Genomic DNA, 18,525 nt, shown 5'->3' on the forward strand with positions numbered 1-18,525 from the left:
TTCTGGTAATAGAAATGGATGGAGTGCATCGCTGACTCTGACCGCCTGAACGGTGGGATGGGGTGCGCTCACTGTGGTCACCCACTCCAGCTACACCCTTCCCTTTGACATGCCGCTTGAGCTCCTCCATCTCCGCCGTCATTCGTCGGATGATAGCGTCTTGGTCCCTCAACTTGTGTTCCAGACGTCAGGCATGTGATTCTCTCCGCCACCGATGACCGTCTGGACTTCGTGAATGACCATAACTTCTTCCGCGCTTATCCCGCGCGTCTCCTGACTGTCCTCCGGTGGGCGTCTCCAAGTCCGCCATTGGATGGATGGCAGGAGGTCCCTCTCTCCTTCGGGAATACTCCGGGGTGGCTCCGTCTATGGCAGACAACGGAAACTCATCGTTGTTCGCCATGGACGGCGATCAGACGAGCCTGGAAGACAAGGTTTTGTCTGTCAAGTTCCCACAGACGGCGCCAATTGTACGGGGAGCAAATATTCAAGCAAGCCCGTATTCCTTTCTTCCAAGCTCCGTTTCTGTCCGATCACCTGCGAGCACAACAGCAGTGAGCTACCCGGCGGTGTGTGGCCGGAAAACCCCTCCGACGATCAAGTTAGAACACACACAGGGGATAGATAGAGAGAAGGGAGAGAGTTTAGTGTTTAGTGTATGTCTCACCAAATGTTCATCCGTCGTATGGGAGGCGCAGACCCGCTTATATACCTTCTGCGCCCCAAATCTACTCTCATTAGTCTCTCGACACCTGGTGCTGTTATCCCATCTGTCAGCACAAATCTCGCTGAACACCACCTAACCCAACTGCCAGCCCACTCTACTGGGAGCTCGGCAGCCGGGCTGCAGCTTCTCGGCTGCCAACAGCCATACTGCACTTCAAGACCAAGTGCTTTCAATAACCGAGCTTCGTTTCAGTCGTGCTCGACCACATTCCGGCGACGCCGAGCACGGGATTGGTCATTCCGGTCAACCAAAGGCCTTCCTGCCGAGCTTCAGGCACGAATCTTCATGCCGAGCTATGGGTGCGTGCCTTCCGACCGAGCAACGCACGAACCGTGAAGCCCTTCTAGGCCGCGGACGTCTCAGCCGAGCTCTCACTTGACTGGCCTTCATACCAAAGAGCCCAAGTAGCTCGGCTTCGCAGGCCCTTTGCCATTACTGAGCAAAACCACGGCGCAATCTTGAAGCCAAATACCTCGGCCCAATCTTGTTTGGCCGAAACTAGATCATAAATCTCCCTCTCAGGAACAATTTAATTTCATGTTCGTTTTTCGAAAAGGGTTTGAATTTGCCACTTAACAAAGTGGGCTTAAAAGTTTATAAATTTGCCACTTAACAAAGTGGGCTTAAAGTTTGTGAATTTTCCACTATAAAGTGGGCTTAAAACATACATTCGTTGAATCATTCCAATTCAAGCAACAAGCCTTCATCCATAAGCATTCAAGCAATTATAGCATTTAAGAAGTTAGCCTCATGGTAAGATGCTAAACCCCCCTTTTGAAAGAATGAATAGCCCTACAGTATCGGACTCCACTTGTGGTTCTGAATCTGATTTCACAAGTGTAATGTGAAACAGTGAAAACACAAAAAGAGTCCAAATCTGGCAATTCTTTTTGGAAAATCAATGTTTTGAATCAAATGCCAAAAATGGACTGCTTTGCCAGATTTCAGAGTCACCACCTCAATATGTATTTTGGAAAATTTAGGAAACCCGTGACTCGTGCCAAAGGCCATTAGTCTGTCGTTACCAAAGTGTCTTAGTTTGGGAACTTAGGTATGAGAGGGGAAGGTCATTAATTGAGCACCCCACTCACCCGATCAAAGATCGGCCTCTACTAATCATGATGTGATTCTTATCTACAGTATATGTTCTTGTTTTGATTATTTAATAAATTCTAAAATCTTGTATGTGAAGCATACAAGGTATAGACTAGTTTGCTCAAATTGGAACAATTCAATTTCATGTTCGTTTTTGGAAAAGAGTTTGAATTTGCCACTTAACAAAGTGGGCTTAAAGTTTGTGAATTTGCCACTACAAATGGGCTTAAAACGTACATTCATTGAATCATTCCAATTCAAGCAACAAGCCTTCATCCACAGGCATTCAAGTAATTATAGCATTTAAGCAATTAGTCTCATGGTAAGATGCTAAACATGATAAGAAAATTATGTACATGCGGGATGCTAAAGCATAACAACTCACATATTTACCGACGTCCCGCGAACAAGCTACAAAACAAAGTTAGCAAAATATGCATGATTCCTAACTATGCAATATGACAAATGCAACACATGTGATATGCAATTACTAGGCTCAGCTAATAATATGTCATATGAAATAATTTGATAGCATGCGATCTAAGCATGTATTCAAAGAAGTATTGAAATGATAATGTGAATTTGAATGATGCGTCGAGCCTTGGTGCATGCAATACAAGTGGATGCGAATATGAAACATGCTAAACAAAACATGATGTCCCTAAACTAACCATCATAAGCTGGTAAATAAAAGGGAGAAAGACGTGGGGTTGGAAGACATACACATTATAACAAGTTTGTGCCCTTACGCAGGAAGGTCCGAATATCCAAGTGTCCGAATAAATAATTATTACAAATCCGAATGAATAATAATAAAAGGGGGGGGCTGTCTAATTTATTACAACAAATATGCAATGATTGCGCGATGCTCTTTAGGAATTGCTCTGTCTGCCTTATTGGGAACTGTTTTGTTTCACCCTATCATTGATTTCAACCAAAAGTGTATTGTTTGCAATTTATTGGAGCCTTACCAACCCAGAATGCGACTCAGTCGAGGCCTAAATAAATCCAATCATACCTTGTTTTCTTGCAGAAAACTATTTTTTGCGCCTGAGGTGAAACAGTGCAGACAGGGTATTCCTAGCCATGTTTGCCTCTTCTACCCTTCTTTATCATAGAAAATACTCAAGAGAGGAGCGAACTCGGTTCCCAAACCATCTATGGTTGCAAGTTGATTTGCAAGATGATTTTGGACACGATAGGACAAAGATCAATAAATGCAATACATAACAACCACCCTCCCTCCTATCATGAAATGAATTCAAGAAGGGAAGTAGAGACGCTTCAAGGTTTATCAAAATATCATGAATTGATGTAAGACAAGCTATGACACAATAGACTCGGTATAACGTTTGACCAAATCCAATATTAGTTCTTTATGTCGGTTGTAATCCAATTAATCAATTTTATTAGCCTTTTTTTATTACCTTTCCATTTCTTTATCTTTTCTCATTTTTGTCCAATAATGATATTTACGTCCACTAAGTCCAAAACATAATAAAGAGAAACAAGCATCAACTTAACCCGAGAAACGAACCTTATTTTCTTCGGGAGAAATTACAAAGGAAGAGTCAAACTTATTTACAAGTTAGGGATTTCAAGTCAAACCCAAGATGCGCCACAAGGACTAGTCAAACTCAAAGAGCGATAATGACTATAAAACCCAAAGGGAGCGATAATGGCTTGAAATCTGAACTTGATAATAAGCTATAATGATACTTTCCTTAGTGATTTCCAATGGTCAATTAGTCCCTTAAAAGTAAAAACACCGGTGATAAAGAGAAATGAAAAATAAAAGATTGTGCTTTAGTATAAGAAAAATGTATGCCTTTGGTAATGAATATCCAAAGAGATTAAACCATTAAGCGTGGAAAAGTTTTATGCCTTTGGTAATGAATCTCCGAAGATATTAAACCATTAAGCATGGAAAAGTTTCTTTCTTGTACTTGAATAACAATCTTTAGTTTTTCATGACTTTTTAATCGAAACAAGCAAAGAATGGAGGAGATTGTAGAGTTGATTATGTGAAGTTGATTAATTGGTAAATACAACACAAACATAATATTAAAAATAATAATTATTGACATAAATTAAACAGCCCCTAATAGCATAACTTAAGCTAGAAAAGGTGAATAGATTCAAACTAGTAAACAAGTTTAAGGAAGGGTGGCTAATCCCCCCCCCCCCCTTTTATAACTTCAAATCACATATTTTAGATGTTGAAAAACAGCCCCAAATCAGCTCCAAAACAGTGGCAAAAAATAGGGAAAACAAGTGGGAAACACAAGGATAAAAGCTCGGAATAAGGTTCAAACAAGGGTGATTAACCCCTCCACCTTTGGATAGCTTTTAATCACAAGTTTCAGCCCTTAAAACAGTCCAAAAATAATATGAAAACACAAGAAAAAGATGAACAAAGATTGAAATAAAAGCAAGGAAGCTTTACCTCTTGTAGAGAATGTGTTCTTGTTGTAAACCAAACTTAATTCCAAAGCACCCTCAAGTTTGAGTTATGATTTTCAATTCTCAAATCAAGTTGCAAGTTCAAGCTTTACTTTGGTATGTATGGATGATATGAGAGCTTCAAGGCTATGGAAGAACAAAGATGAACTCAACTTTTGTATAGTTTGCAACTCTTTTTGATATTTTCTCTTAGATATTTCTATATTTGATATTTCTAACCTTTGTATGATATATCTAATCTTCTAACACTTGATATTGTTCTCCAACCCCTGATATCTAACCTTTGTTACAGCAGGATAAGCCCCGTATTTATAGGACTTGAGCTGCTACTCAAAATATCAGCAAAATTGGGCAGCTGACAGAACACTGCTGAATCTGCCTGGAAAGTCAAGATGTCCGGCCAGACCTTGGTGTCTTCGGCCAGATATCACTGAGGTTCGGCCAGAGGTCAATGTTTCACTGTTCCTCAATTTCAGGTTCAATACAAGTTGGTACCAGGAGCAAAACTGAAGTTCTGGGGTAGAAATACAGTGGGTATGGCAGGTTGGAATTATTTAAAGCTCGAACTCGGAGTCCTTGATTGAGAATTCAAACCACTGACTCAATGTAATCGTCATCATCGACTGCTCAGAATAAAGCACCTAAATCTTACGATCGGTCAAAATTGGGGTGTCTACATTGATGAAGGGATTATTATTCAAGACGATTAAGAAATTTGTCAATTGAATATGTCTTGAACGTATTCCATAATAAATGTTTATGTTTTTACAGACTGCTTTATGATTGATTGTGTTATTTGACACTTTGAGATCTCATTAACTGTATTTCTGATATATTTCCTGTTATGAATGGTGTACATACATATTTGAAAATGAATGAATAATAACAAGAATAGTTTTTGATTAAAAAAAAAAAAAAAAAAGAAGATATTATTGAACCTTTTAAAATACACTCATCACTTAAGGACTGTATTAAACTAGTTGCTAGTATTGTGGTATATAGAAGGGACTATGTCGCACTATTGACGTAGAACTGCCATGACTTGCATTAGTGAACTATTTAATTATAGTATTATGATGATGACTAAATTAAAGTGAGGTTGGATATGGTTTATTGCACGCGTAATATTTACCTTTTTAAATCGTGATGTATGTTATCATATGGTCTAAGTAGAAAAATGTAAGACTAAATTTAATTATTTAGTCATTACGGAGACCCATATGATATGACAATACGAATTATATGTTTAATAGGTTCCATGTCTTAAATTATAAACTATTATCTGATTGGTCAATAGATAGAGTAATTTTCAAGTCTCCTATTTTGATGGGCAAGTGGAGTTATAATTGTATTAGAAAATTAGTCCTCGCTCTACCTATAAAAGCACATTTAGATCACCCATCAATTAATTTGAATTTAACATATTCCAATGAGAGTCAAGAGAGAAAGAAACCTTTTTCATAAAATATTGAGTTCATGTTCAATCAATTTTGGTTCACTCAAAGGTTTCACATAACAGAACCCGCTATGTTATTTATTTTTCACATTATGTTACTGTTTGTGAGAATTATGAAAGTTCACGATCTTGTATTATGAAGGTTGTTATATATATAACATCATAAAATTATTTACAGTGTATGTCAAATGAACGTGGTTTTAGTGCATTACAAAAAAATAATAATAAAAATACCATAGAGGATTTGAACTCTTTTGGTAGGCCTCGGTCTGACCATTTACCTCTGGAAAAAGGTAATTCAAATGAGTCATTAAAACTTCATGAATTTTAATGCACAACAAAAAAATAAATGGATATTCGGTTTAATAAAAAGGTTAGGCTTCTCTATTGTGATTTCAATATGAAAGAATTTCAATATGAGAGAACTTGAAGGATTTATAAGGCTCACTATAAACCCCGTTTTGATAATCTGAACCGTTCATTTTGCAAGACATTAAATGTACAATATCATTGAAAATATTTAGGTCAATTTGATAATCATAATCTTTTTATTTTATAGCATTTTTCTCTAAAAAAAATGGATGGTCTATTCCAAAAATATATTCGTCATCAATTTTTTCGAAAACAAATGTAATAAAATGACAGTTATGATTATTAGATCAAACTAACTTTTTTTAGGAATATTATACATTAAGGGTTCTACAAAATAAACGGTTCAAATTACCAAAACGGGATTCATGATAGACCCTATAAGTTCTTCAAGTTCTCTCATATTAAGCTTTCGTTTGGGAAGAGCTAAAATAGCCTGACTTTTTTACTTTTTGGCTATTTTAGCCTCGTTTGGTTTTTATTTTTGGCTTTTTTTACTTTTGTAAGAGAAAAAGTGTAATGATTATGATTTGCGTGGGAAATTCAATTTCCACCCACCACATTATCATTTCTCACTCAACACACTTGGTAATTTGATTTTTATCTCTGTGTACATCATTTTTCACTCCACATATTTAGTAATTTGATTCTTAATTATTTATCTCAGTCCACACACCCTACATTCCAAATATACCCATTTAATAAAAAATGGGCACACCCTCATCAAATTATATTAGACAAAATTTATAGACAACTCCAAGGCTCTGATAAGCCAAAATCAATACTATTCTCCAAGATTCTTTCTGCAACAACCACCAAAAAACAAAAACAATTTGATCAGAAAACACATATGGCTTTGTTCCAAAACACAGATTAAAAGCAAACCCATTTCTTAGAAAACACAAATTAGAGGATTACCCATCTCACCTTAACACTATTCTGATAAAACCCAGTTTCTAGATCCATGATGGGTTTCCTCAAAACCTCATGGAAACCAAATTTAACCCCAAATTAGGAAGATTCAAAGATGACCCATTACTGAAAATACCTTCCCCAGCGAACAACTTCAATGAAATTATGTAGTAGGCACCAACAAATGACACAAACTAAAAAAAAAAAACATATAGTTTAATAAATACAGATTATGTGGACTCTTGTAGAGTTAGCAGTTGAACCACCATCAATGAAGAAAAAACACGAAAAGCCACAAAACGAGTGTGTGCACACCCTCATCAGATTATGTGGGTGAGATGTGTATGGAGAAATTGTGAGATGTATGGGTGAGATGGTGGTGAGTGAGATGATAATTTTGTTAAAGAATAAAATTGTGATTCTAAAAAAAATTCATTAAGTGTGTGGAATAAAAAAACTTAGTGTGTGAAAATTAAATTTCCCAATTTGCATATGATATTTTATCTTATTAATTTATATAATCAATTTTATCTTTTATATTTTTTTAACCAACAAATTAAAACCAAACATAACTTAAGATCTCAATACGAGAGAAGTCCAACCTTCAACAAAATGCACTACATCCCAACTTTGCAGTTACAAGAACAAGGCACAGTTTGCACCAATGAAAGCCGAAAACAAGTTCTAGAGTCAAGGATGGATCTAGGGGCGGAGAGGTGCAAATACACCCTCGAAAGTTTAAAAAATAAATTAATATTATAATGGTAAATTGTAAAATAATATCAAAATTGCAATAATCACACCCTCAAAATTTTAAAAGTTAGCACCTTCAAAATTATAAAGTTTGCACCCTCAAAACAATTATATTATTAAATTTTAAAATTAATTTTCTAATCAATTTTATCAAATATTAGTCCTTATTTGTGTTAATTTTTATTTTAACAACCGATATGTTAACTGTGTTTGACATAACATTCTTGAAATTGAATTAAATAAATTTGATAATATTTATTGCAATGAATTTTCTTATTGATATATTGATTTTTTTAGTATTAGTTTTACATGTTTTAACCGTACACTGAAATATGTATTTTCAGTTATGAAATTTATTATGATTGGAATAAAGTATATCATAATTTCATCTCTCTTTCAATTCTAATTCTGCTAATGTGAGCCTTTTGACTCTAGGAAAATAATACTGCCAAAGAGAGAAGGTGCTTGAGGTGCGAACCTCCTTTCTGGATATTGATTATTCAAGCTGCAAAAGAAGAATTGTAAGAAAAAAAGGCTGCTTCATTAATTGCACAAATTTGTCTCAATTTTTTAGCAATAGGGAGCGGTCATGAGGCCACGCTTACACGCCCAAAAAAGGCTATTTTGTGTGTGTGTGTGTGTGTGTGTGTGTGTGTGTGTGTGAGAGAGAGAGAGAGAGAGAGAGAGAGAGAGAGAGAGATTATAAGTCTAGTCTGGACCCAATAAAAAGCAAGTACATTACATAAAGAAAAATGGTTGAGAGCTCTATGATAAGAGCTCTAAAACATGCACTAACATGGATGTGTGTGGGGAGCAGTTTGGTGTGATGTTTTAGCTTGAGTTTTTTTTTTTTTTTGGACATGCCAGCTCAGTAGAGCTCTTTTTAGAACTCTATAGCATTGTTGTTACATAAATACAGATGCATAAGCTCTCACGTCTGAGCAGGTAGTCTTCCAGATTTAAATACATACATAAGCCTTCACATTTGAGCATGTAGTCTTCCAGATTCTACCAAGATGAAACTCCTCCCAGCAAAGCAACTGCATCATTTAAAAGTTGATCATTGATTGCCAAATCTAACCAGCTCTGCCCAACAACATTTTAGTACAAAGCCAACACAACTAAATTATTAACAGTTCCGACTCTTCAAAATCCGGATGAAAGATCTAGAATAGGAAGGAAAACATTAAATTGAGATAGCATCTCCACATAATCATTAAAACCACCAAATGATGCATAATACCAAATGTGGTTAGAAGCTGGCATTAATTTGTTGGAAACAAACTTCAAATTATGAGTTGTGTACCCAAACAAATTGGGGCTATGGTGCCTTGGAATTCCCCCTCTAGCGCAGGCAATAAGGTCGAGAAAGAGTCAAATTAAATAAGTGATAGTGTTTGTATATAATTTGGTTTCAAGTTGATCACACTTGGGGACAATTGGAACTTTCAATTCAAATACATACATACATATATATATATATATATACAGCTCCACAAAATTTAAAACAAAAAAAGAGAAACTATAAATCAGGAAACTGAAAAAAGACTCAATAAGTCCTTTTTCCTACAAATTTCCATCAAGTCCTATTTCTATGTAGAGAGGGCTGATTCCTCTAGTAATAGAACTCCGCAGAAAATGGGAAAAGTAGCACTTATTGGGAATTTTAGCTAAAAGTAAATGCCATAATTTAAGTGCAAAAAACAAGAACAATCAGAAGCAGTCATTCATACCTCCAAAGACAGTCCCAACAAGATTCAAGCAATTCTTATTCCCCTCTTGATCAACATTGCAATATACACAAACTTCACCCTCGACAAACATTTGAGCACATTATCTTCTATTGCCTTTGTTCTATTCTTCACTTGAATATCCAAATCTGTAGAATACTGAGATCTAGGGACAGATTTTGAGACTTGAATTTTATTAATTGACTTCGCCACAGAGGATAAACCATGGATGCTATGAAAATCAGAAGTCGAGACTGATGACCAATGACCATCACCAAGTATTTCTTTCTGCATGAATAAGAGGTGAACAAGGTATACATATTATAATATGAACATATATGTATATTTATCTGATACACAATAATAAATGGAAAATGCAATTCATTAAAACATTTTGCTCCTTGTTATATGTGAAAAAAGAACCACAACTTTCATACACAGCTCCTTTCAGAAACAAATTCAAGCTCTTATAAAGTGATAACTATGAAATCACTGCGAACTATGTCACAACTCAGTAGGTGATGCAATGGGTTGATTATTCAAGCTGCACAATGGAAGGGTAGGCACTGAGAAGATCTTATGTTCCTGGTAAGTGAAGGGGTGGCAAAGGTGTTCCCAGAGTCTTGGAGGTGGTGCCAGCGTCATGTTTCCTCTATAATGGACTTCATGAGAAGATGGATGGTTGGATAATTTGTACAGAATAGAAGCACATTTTGAATGGGCCAAGCAGATTGGGCTGGATTTGCAGGGGAAAACGCCATGGTGAACTGGGAAGGGCACGGCTAAGGGGCTTTAGGAGTTGATGCCCATGATTTGTGTCACTCCAAGAAGACCAATTATTTTTTGGAATAAGAGATGGGCTGATTAGGCCTAAGTTAAGCCCCAAAGGCTTTGGGCCTGGTCCAGTACCTGGACCTGGTGGAATCATTTTTCTGGACCAAATGAAACCTATTTGGGGCCAGTCCAAAGGTGGTTCTTCCTCACATATGCAAAAACTGAATCACCTGGACCAAACCCCATTGTGAACGGGGAGGGGCTTGGCTAGGGGACTTTAGGAGTTAATGCCCATGATTTGTCACTCCAAGAAGACCAATTATTTTGTACAATAAGAGGTGGGCTGATTAGGCCTAAGTTAAGCCTCAAAGGCTTTTGGCCTGGTGGAATCATTTTTCTGGACCAAATAAGGCCTATTTTAGACTAGTCCAAAGGTGGTTCTTCCTCTCATATGCGGAAAATTACAAGCCAGATATGGGTCAAACATTGTTGATAACCTCCCGCTAGGGCTGTTCGAACAACCAAATCATCCAACCAAATCATCTAACCCATCTGATCTGATTGGAAAAAGAGACGACCGCAACCAACTTTCGGTCAGTTGCGGTTTACAAATTTACATAAATTTCAATTTCACAGTTCATCAATGGTTTTAAAACTAAAAAACGGGCGGAAACTGAACTGACCGAAACGCTGCTATACACGAGTTTCTATTGGACTGGTTTAACAAATTGCATCCTTGTCACCTTGTCTCTGCATCCCAGATTTGTTATTTATGTGGCATTAATTGAGTACTTGGAAATTTACATTTATCTTTTGACATTTCAATTGTCTAAATGCTGAATTCCAAGTTCCAGCGTAATTTAGATCTCACTTATCTAATAAAATGTTGTTTAGATCTCTCAAATTCCAATCTCTTCTCTCCAGTAAATGAAAACTTATCTAATAAATTATCTGTGAATTGATTACATGTGCAAGCAATACTCAGCTATTGTTTGGTGGCTTAGGGGCTTTAAACTTTGGCCCTCTCTTGGTTTAGTGTGGCTTGGGTGTTCCTGGCAACTCCAATGACTTATTGTTGAAGAGGGAAAAGGGTGGGGAAGAGAAATAATTGGATTATTATCCAGCTTGGCTTGATGTGGCTTATTTAGTTAGCAGGATAGGAAACATAAGACAATTTGATAGTTCCGTATATTCCGCATCTTTGCTTGTTATATTGATGTACCTTATTTCTAGTATTTTGTATATTTGGGACTTGGGAGGAGTGTAATCTTTCTATTGGCCAATGTTACATGGATTCTTAAAAATATATCAAATATCCGTTTTGGACACTTCACACTTGGATTAGGGTTTGGGATATGTGTCTCACACTTTTAATTGAACACTTCTTGTGAGAAACTAAATTGGAGTTTATATAAATTTACATAAATTTTCATAACCGGGTGAAGTGCCTCTTTCCTTCTCCTATCTCTTCATCTTTGCGTGTTACTGTTCACCTCCCTCAAAAGTGCCCTTTTCAGCTGCTAAACCCTAGTTGATCAAGTACAAACCATCCCCAACCTATTCCCCTACCTATCAGCCACTAATTTAACCTTAAAATCCATAAATCAGTGTTATCCAGTCCCTTTAATTGCGCTATTTCAGAAATGATGCAATCTACAAGTTATAGAAATCAATTCAATTCCAATCTCTTCCTTTTTACAAACACAAATCTTTCTTCTACCTCTTACAACACTAACCCTAGAAGCTTTTCAAGACCAAAACCCAGACACCCACACCCACGACTGACACTCATATCCAATAAAATGTACACCATAGGTCTAGACCAATTATAGAATTTGTAGAGCCTTTGGATATGCAAGGGCGTCTAAAGTGCCTTTTGGCAGTGGCATCTTTTCATACACAGGAAGCGTTCCCACGGGGGCCTCGATTTGCAAGATTGCTTACTTATCAAAAAAAGAAAATTTAAGATAAATAAATGAAGGGTGTAAGAACAACCCCAAAATTTTGCGTCTTTACTCTCAAATTACTACATTTTGTTGCAATTTTTGGAACCCTTAAATCCCCATAATTTACCACCCATCAAAAACCAAAGTCACCCACCCAAAGCCTATTTTTCAATTGCGATTTATTAGGCTTGGGTTCACTACTAGTAGGAGCAGTTAACCTCATCTCGTCCTACATTGTAGGTCATTAACCTATTTTGTTACTTCATGCTTCTCTCTCTCTGTCTTCCAGCTATAGGCCTTACAAGGAAAAATAGAAGGCAAAAAAAGCTGTTTGTTATGGCACAAATCTTCCAAGTAACAAAACACCCAGCAACACGAAACAATAAAAATAACAGTAAAAACGTAACAAATATTTTCTAACCTGTTGGGGGGAAAACACATTTGTTTGCTGCAGCATGGGCAAGCGAGGACTCCATGACTGAGACAACTTAACTTCTGTAAGAAAACATGTCACAAACTCACATACCATTTTCATTTCTTTATAGTTAATTATGAAGCAAAAGAAAGTTTCAATTAGAACTCAATAAATCACCTAATCGAGTCTCTATGCACTTGTTAGGGGAATCATAGGAAATGAACCTGTAAAAAAAAACGGTAATCTCAAGGGTGAACTAGCCATTTAATGACATAATAGTTTACATACCTATACTGAACCACAAAAGTCATAGATCAATAATGTGCATAAAGAGAAGAAACACAATCCAAAAAAGAAAACAAATGTTAAAGTATTAGGTTCCCAAACCAGTCTCTACTGCTAAAATCTAAGTCTCCAGCCTTCAAGTTAAAGCCAGCTTCCACAAGCCTCAGAGCAATATCTTTCTCCACTTGTTTTCTCCGCACCTGTAAGGAGAACCAAATGATTACTTTATGTAATAATGTGCTGATATGCATTACTGCACATGGGAGTACAATTTTGTTACTTTAACAACATATAATCATAAACTTATATCTCCATGAGGAAGATGAGATATCCCACTAGAGAAACTGAGATCTTTACAAGCAGATACTAATGGAAGAGTGGCTGGAGAAGCTGGGACCTCCATCTCGTTATTTAGTGTTTGGATATTGGATTTGGGAAGGGATTGCGAAGAGAGAAGGAAAAAAAAATAGCTTCTACTTTATTAATCTTTTCCTATTGTTGTTTCCATTTCATTTTATTTTCCTACTATAAACTCACCCACAAATCCAAAATCCAAACACAATCTTGGAGAACAAGATACTAGTTATGAAATCAAGAATCGTGAATTGAAATCCTATTGGTTGCAAAAATCGAGAATCATAATATTCAGCACAACTATAAAAAATCGACTTAAACAATTCATAAATACAAGAAAAAAATAAATATAATTATTTTGAGGCCATATTATACTATAAAATGTTACAAGGGAGTGATGATGTGTTCTAATTGTGAAGGCATTTGGCTCCGCCGTGGGTCCAATCCAAATCCCACCCACCATGGTCTTTTATTTTCTCGTTCAAAAAATAGACCTAGAAAGTTCAAAATGTTTAGAATAAGAGAGTAGTTGAGAACCTTTTTTATTAAACATAAGACAATATAAATGGAATCTTACAGACTTGTTATTCAAGAAAATAAAATAGTGGAAACATTGAGTCCAACTAGTCCGACCAATATATATTAAACTATGTTTATTATAAGAGAATAGCAATAGATATTTCAATTTTGGCCTTAAACATACTTATAGGATATAGTTTGGCATGGTTTCACATAGAGAAAAGGTTCAAAGTGTGTATAACTAGATCCTATTTAATCCTTCAATCACCAAATTAACAACACATTATGCAGGGAAGCTAGTTATTTTCACATACAAGGTGTATTCTGAAACTAAATATAAAAAATAAAAATTAATTCCGAAAGCAAGAAGCATCAAAACAAAAGAAGATGGGACATGTATTAATACACACATCAGGTTGTTGCAGCTCCAGGTATTCCTCAATACTATTACCAGCCCTCTCAAAAACTTCAATCAATAGCATAGCCAACCTCATAACCTTCCTCTTCTTGTGAAACTGAGAAAATTTCCCATGTTTAACTTCTCCCATAAAGCTGATCTCCTCGTTAATTAGAGAGACAAATTGATTTTTAAGGCATTCATGGATTGTTGTACTTCCATTTAAACCAGCACCATCTTTTCCATGAAAAGTGATGGGAACCAAGACGTCTTCTCGAGCCACAATCAGCAACATAGCCAACTCAATGAGCTTTCCTTCCATGGCATAATGGTAAGCTAACTCTTCAATGTCCTTGGAGAACCATGCAAGCAACTTGGGAATAGCCAACCCCGCGCTCTGTAGAAAGTAATTGAAGAAGAAAATTAGATTAGCTCGTTCATTAAGTTCAAATTCAAAACCAAACATATGTAGCGTGAGGTCTAACAAGTAATAATTCTTTTGCAAAAAGACATACTCTGTCCGGACCACAAAGTGTTACTATTAAGTTAAAAGCCGATTGTTCTGGAGACGAAAAGTGCATATATAGAGAAGATCTGCACAATCAATACAGTAAATTAAAAAAACAGTGCCAAAATCAGAAAGAATAAGCACTATGTAAATCTTTAGCCACTTTATTTTAATATTTTGTTCTGTACCTCATTATAGCAAGTGCTAGTTCAAGCGGGAGCAACCCCTTGTGCGTTTTGTAAACGTGATAATCCCAAGTGATATCTGTACGAGCTCCATACTGAAGAAATAATTTAACTAATTCATAAGTTGCAAAAAAAATGGCACGATGCAACAGGTTGTAACCATCAAGTACAGTTTTTGGATCTATGCCCAACCTCCCTTCAAGCAATGCAGTGGCACATTTCACAGAACTATCCATACATATATTATTTAGAAAAGTGTTTATGTCATATACAGCTGTGCCATCTGTAAAAGGTGGGCTTGTCATGAATGAGATAAGACTCTCATCATCGTCCAAAGCAACCATACTTTCCAACTGGTCATCCCATTCATAAAAACGAGCATCATCATCCCCTTCCTGTTAATGTTTAACAAGATATCACTAGCATTAGTTCCAACAAAATGTAAGTAAATATATATATGGATTAGGTTTCTCTCATCTTCACGTCTCAACATGAGAGAACTTGAGGGGTTCAAAGAGCCCACCACAAATCCCATTTCGATGATTCAAACCGTTCACTTTTTAAGAGTTGTTGAATAGAATATTCATGAAAAAAAAGCAAGACGATCGGATATCAGTATCTATACTTTTGAATCAAATTTGTAATATAAAAAATGGATTGTTATTATTAAATTTATATTTGTCATCCATTTTGCAAAACAAATATGATTAAAAGCTACCGATATCTAAACATCTTGATTTTTTTGATAAATATTCTGCTCAACGAGTTCAAATAAGTGAACTGTTCGGATTACCAAAATCAGTTCTAGAATGGACTTACTAGGACCAACCGCTCACTCAAATTGAGATGACAGCCAAGCCCTACATAAATAACAATAATAATAAACTACTTTTCCTTCTAGAAGGCTCCATTCCATGTGATTAGGTGTCCTGAAGCTAGCAAGCAAAAGTAAAGAAATAGTAAAATCTCAAAATTTAACATTTAAACTATGAGTTAGATATACTGATTTCATTACTGGTTACAATTTTTTTCCTTACAACGCATTAGCTTAATTCGCGTTCTGTTTGTTTCAGATGGAAGATAAATGCCCCAAAAAAGGTGTCTTCAGGGGGGAATGTCGCTTTTGTGTAGCTTATGGGGATATTTTGACCTAAAATTCATCTGTCTCCAGGTAAAATTGTGTTTACCATGAAAATGTTCAGCAGTAAATTAATATAAATAAGTTTTGACAGATTTCTCAACCTATGTAGAAGATTTGGGGAAAAGTAAATCCTAAGTTCATTCTTTTTCGATTAGACCCAAAAAAAAAAAAAAAAAAAAAAACCATTTTTATTACATAAATACAAAAATAAACACATAATCCATACGCATAACATATAGATATAGGAAGAAGTATCGAGCATACCGTCATATTTCTCAGCTTCCTTGAAGAGGCGGAGGAGATCGGTAAGAGGAGAGAGGAGGTAATGGATGCCTCCGTTTGGGAAGTGGGTTGGTTTTTTTTTTTTTTTTTTTTTTTTTTTTTTTTTTTACTTGGGCTTAAAAGCTTCGTTTGGGAAGGGCTTTTTAGTTTTTTGATTTTTTTTAGAAAAAAATGTAATGATTATGGATTAGATGCGATATTTTATTTGTTATGGCTAAAATAGTCTATTTTATTTTTTGTGACTAAAATAGTTAAAAAAAACCTACAAACTCACTTGCCAAACACAGGCATATTCGTCGGTGGAGGGAGATCACCGTTGCGAAGAGAAGAGGGGAGAGAGAGAGAGGAGGGTTCTCTGAGACAGATATAGGGCTATTTGGGAAGTTGGTTTTCAGCCACTTTTTTTTGGTTCACAGCAAAAAAAATTTTTGTCTTTTTTTTTTCATTTGAAAAATTGGTTTTTAATCAATGATGAAATTATAATTTTACTCTCATAGGTCAAAATGTGTTATATAGGTGAAGTTGTAAATATTTTAAATAAATAGGAATAGTTTGATCATTTTATTATGATTTGATATCATAAACAAATATTAATTAAAAAAGTCAAAAGTCACTTTTTATCAACTTTCAAATCATTTATCTAAAAAAATAAAAATTTGATTAAAAATTAAAAAATCGCTTTTTATTACCTTCCCAAAATAAATCATAGGGAGAGTAGGTTTAGGGTCGCTTTTTTTTTTACTAGGTATGTTGATCCAATTAAAAAAAACAGGTTACTTGAAGTAAGAATGGTAGAGTTTGGCTTGGAAAATGTGTGAGAATCTTACGTTTGTTTTGAGTTTTTTGGAATAAGTTTTTGAAATTTGAGATTTTTTTTTATTTGGTAATGTTTACATTTTCAGTTTATATTTATAAAAATTTTATAAATTAATTTTTGTTTATTTTTTATTTATTTTTAGAAAAACATAAACTACAAACGTGTTTGGTAATTGACAAAATGTTTAAAAAAATTTAAAAATATAAAAAAGAGTGAGAAATGGCAAGTGATAGCAAGTGGCAGCGGAAGACGGTGGAGGAAAGTGGTGACGATGGGTAGTGAGTAGCGGGTGGTGGTGGGTGGGTGGGTGGGTGACGGTGGCGGGTGGTGGGTGGTAGCGAGTGGGTGGTGGCGGGTAGGTGGTGGTGACAGGTAGGTGATGGGGGGTGGTGGTGGTGGGTGGGTAGGTGGGTGACGGTGGCGGGTGGTGGGTGGTAGCGAGTGGGTGCTGGTGGTGGTGGTGGTGGCGGCGGCGGGTAGTAGGTGGTGGCGGATGGCGGGTGGTGGTGGGTGGTGGCGAGTATGTGGCAGGTGGTGATGGTGGTGGTGGTGGTGGGTGGGTGGGTGACGGTGGCGGGTGGTAACGAGTGGGTGGTGGTGGCAAATGGGTGGTGGGTGGTGGTGGTGGTGGTGGTAGCGGTGGTGGTGGGTGTTAGGTGGTGGTGGCAGGTGGCTGACAGGTGGCTGGTGGTGGCTGGTGGTAGCAGGTGGGTGGTGAGTGGTGGTGGTGGGTGGTGGTGGCAGGCGGTGGATGGTAGTCGTGGGTGGCAGGTGGTGGCGGGTGGATAACAGGTGGCTGCTGGTGGTGGTGGTGGTGGTGGTGGTGGCGAGAGGTGGGTGGTGGTGGCGAGTGGGTGACTAGTGGTGGCGGCAGGTGGGTGTTGAGTGGTGGTGGCAGGTGGTGGTGGGGGGTGGGTAGTGGCTGGTAGTGGCGGAAGACGGTGGTCGAAAATGGTGGCGGGTGATGGCTAGTGTTGGGTGGTAAAAAAAAAAAAAACTCAAAACTCATTACGGAAGCATATTTTTTGAGTTTACATTTTTTGGCCAAATTTATAAACTGAGACCACTGATTTATAAATCAAAACTTAACCAAACAAGTTTTTATTTGAATTTTTAAAATTTTTATAAATATAAATAGAAAACTGAAAATGTAAGTGTTACCAAACGGCACCTTAGTTTTTGTGTTTTTCCTTTTTGTTTTTAATAATTATTTTTAAAATTTTAAATATTTTTTTAGATGCACCTTATATAGATGTATCTAAAAAGTAAAAAAAAAAAATTATAAAAACTATTTTAAAAAATCAATAAATACATAAAAATATAAAAAAATGTACTAAAGTTTCGTATATTTTTTTTATATATTTTTGGTATTTAGTGAATTTTTAAAAGGTTTTTTT

The 18,525-nt window shown here is 36.3% G+C and overlaps 1 protein-coding gene and 1 long non-coding RNA gene across 4 annotated transcripts in view; one reads left to right on the plus strand and one right to left on the minus strand.

Moving 5' to 3' along the window:
* Positions 1 to 5,087, plus strand: part of LOC145823281 (uncharacterized) — a 34,936-nt gene extending 29,849 nt beyond the window's left edge. Inside the window, exon 3 of the long non-coding RNA XR_014365566.1 lies at positions 4,578 to 5,087. This is a non-coding gene — a long non-coding RNA (uncharacterized LOC145823281). The remainder of the gene's footprint in view (positions 1 to 4,577) is intronic.
* Positions 5,088 to 8,473: 3,386 nt separating this feature from the next.
* Positions 8,474 to 16,411, minus strand: LOC114315527 (uncharacterized). 3 transcript variants are annotated; one of them, XR_014366142.1, is made up of 11 exons: positions 16,294 to 16,411; positions 14,892 to 15,283; positions 14,711 to 14,789; positions 14,209 to 14,592; positions 13,028 to 13,125; positions 12,818 to 12,864; positions 12,647 to 12,720; positions 9,509 to 9,793; positions 8,746 to 8,815; positions 8,681 to 8,697; positions 8,474 to 8,513 (listed from the first exon to the last, which is right to left on the minus strand). XR_014366142.1 is itself a non-coding variant. In XM_028262132.2 (9 exons), the coding sequence occupies exons 1-8, from the start codon at positions 16,297 to 16,299 to the stop codon at positions 9,533 to 9,535; spliced, it is 1,341 nt and encodes a 446-aa protein (XP_028117933.2). In that variant the 5' UTR covers positions 16,300 to 16,411; the 3' UTR covers positions 8,490 to 8,815; positions 9,509 to 9,532. The 3 variants fall into 3 exon arrangements, 1 of the variants encoding a protein (XP_028117933.2); XR_014366143.1 differs by having other exon boundaries at positions 8,490 to 8,815; positions 12,647 to 12,703; XM_028262132.2 differs by having other exon boundaries at positions 8,490 to 8,815.
* Positions 16,412 to 18,525: the final 2,114 nt, after the last annotated feature.

Source organism: Camellia sinensis, chromosome 4, assembly GCF_055761805.1.
Source record: "Camellia sinensis isolate YWXY chromosome 4, ASM5576180v1, whole genome shotgun sequence".
NCBI lineage: Eukaryota > Viridiplantae > Streptophyta > Magnoliopsida > Ericales > Theaceae > Camellia > Camellia sinensis.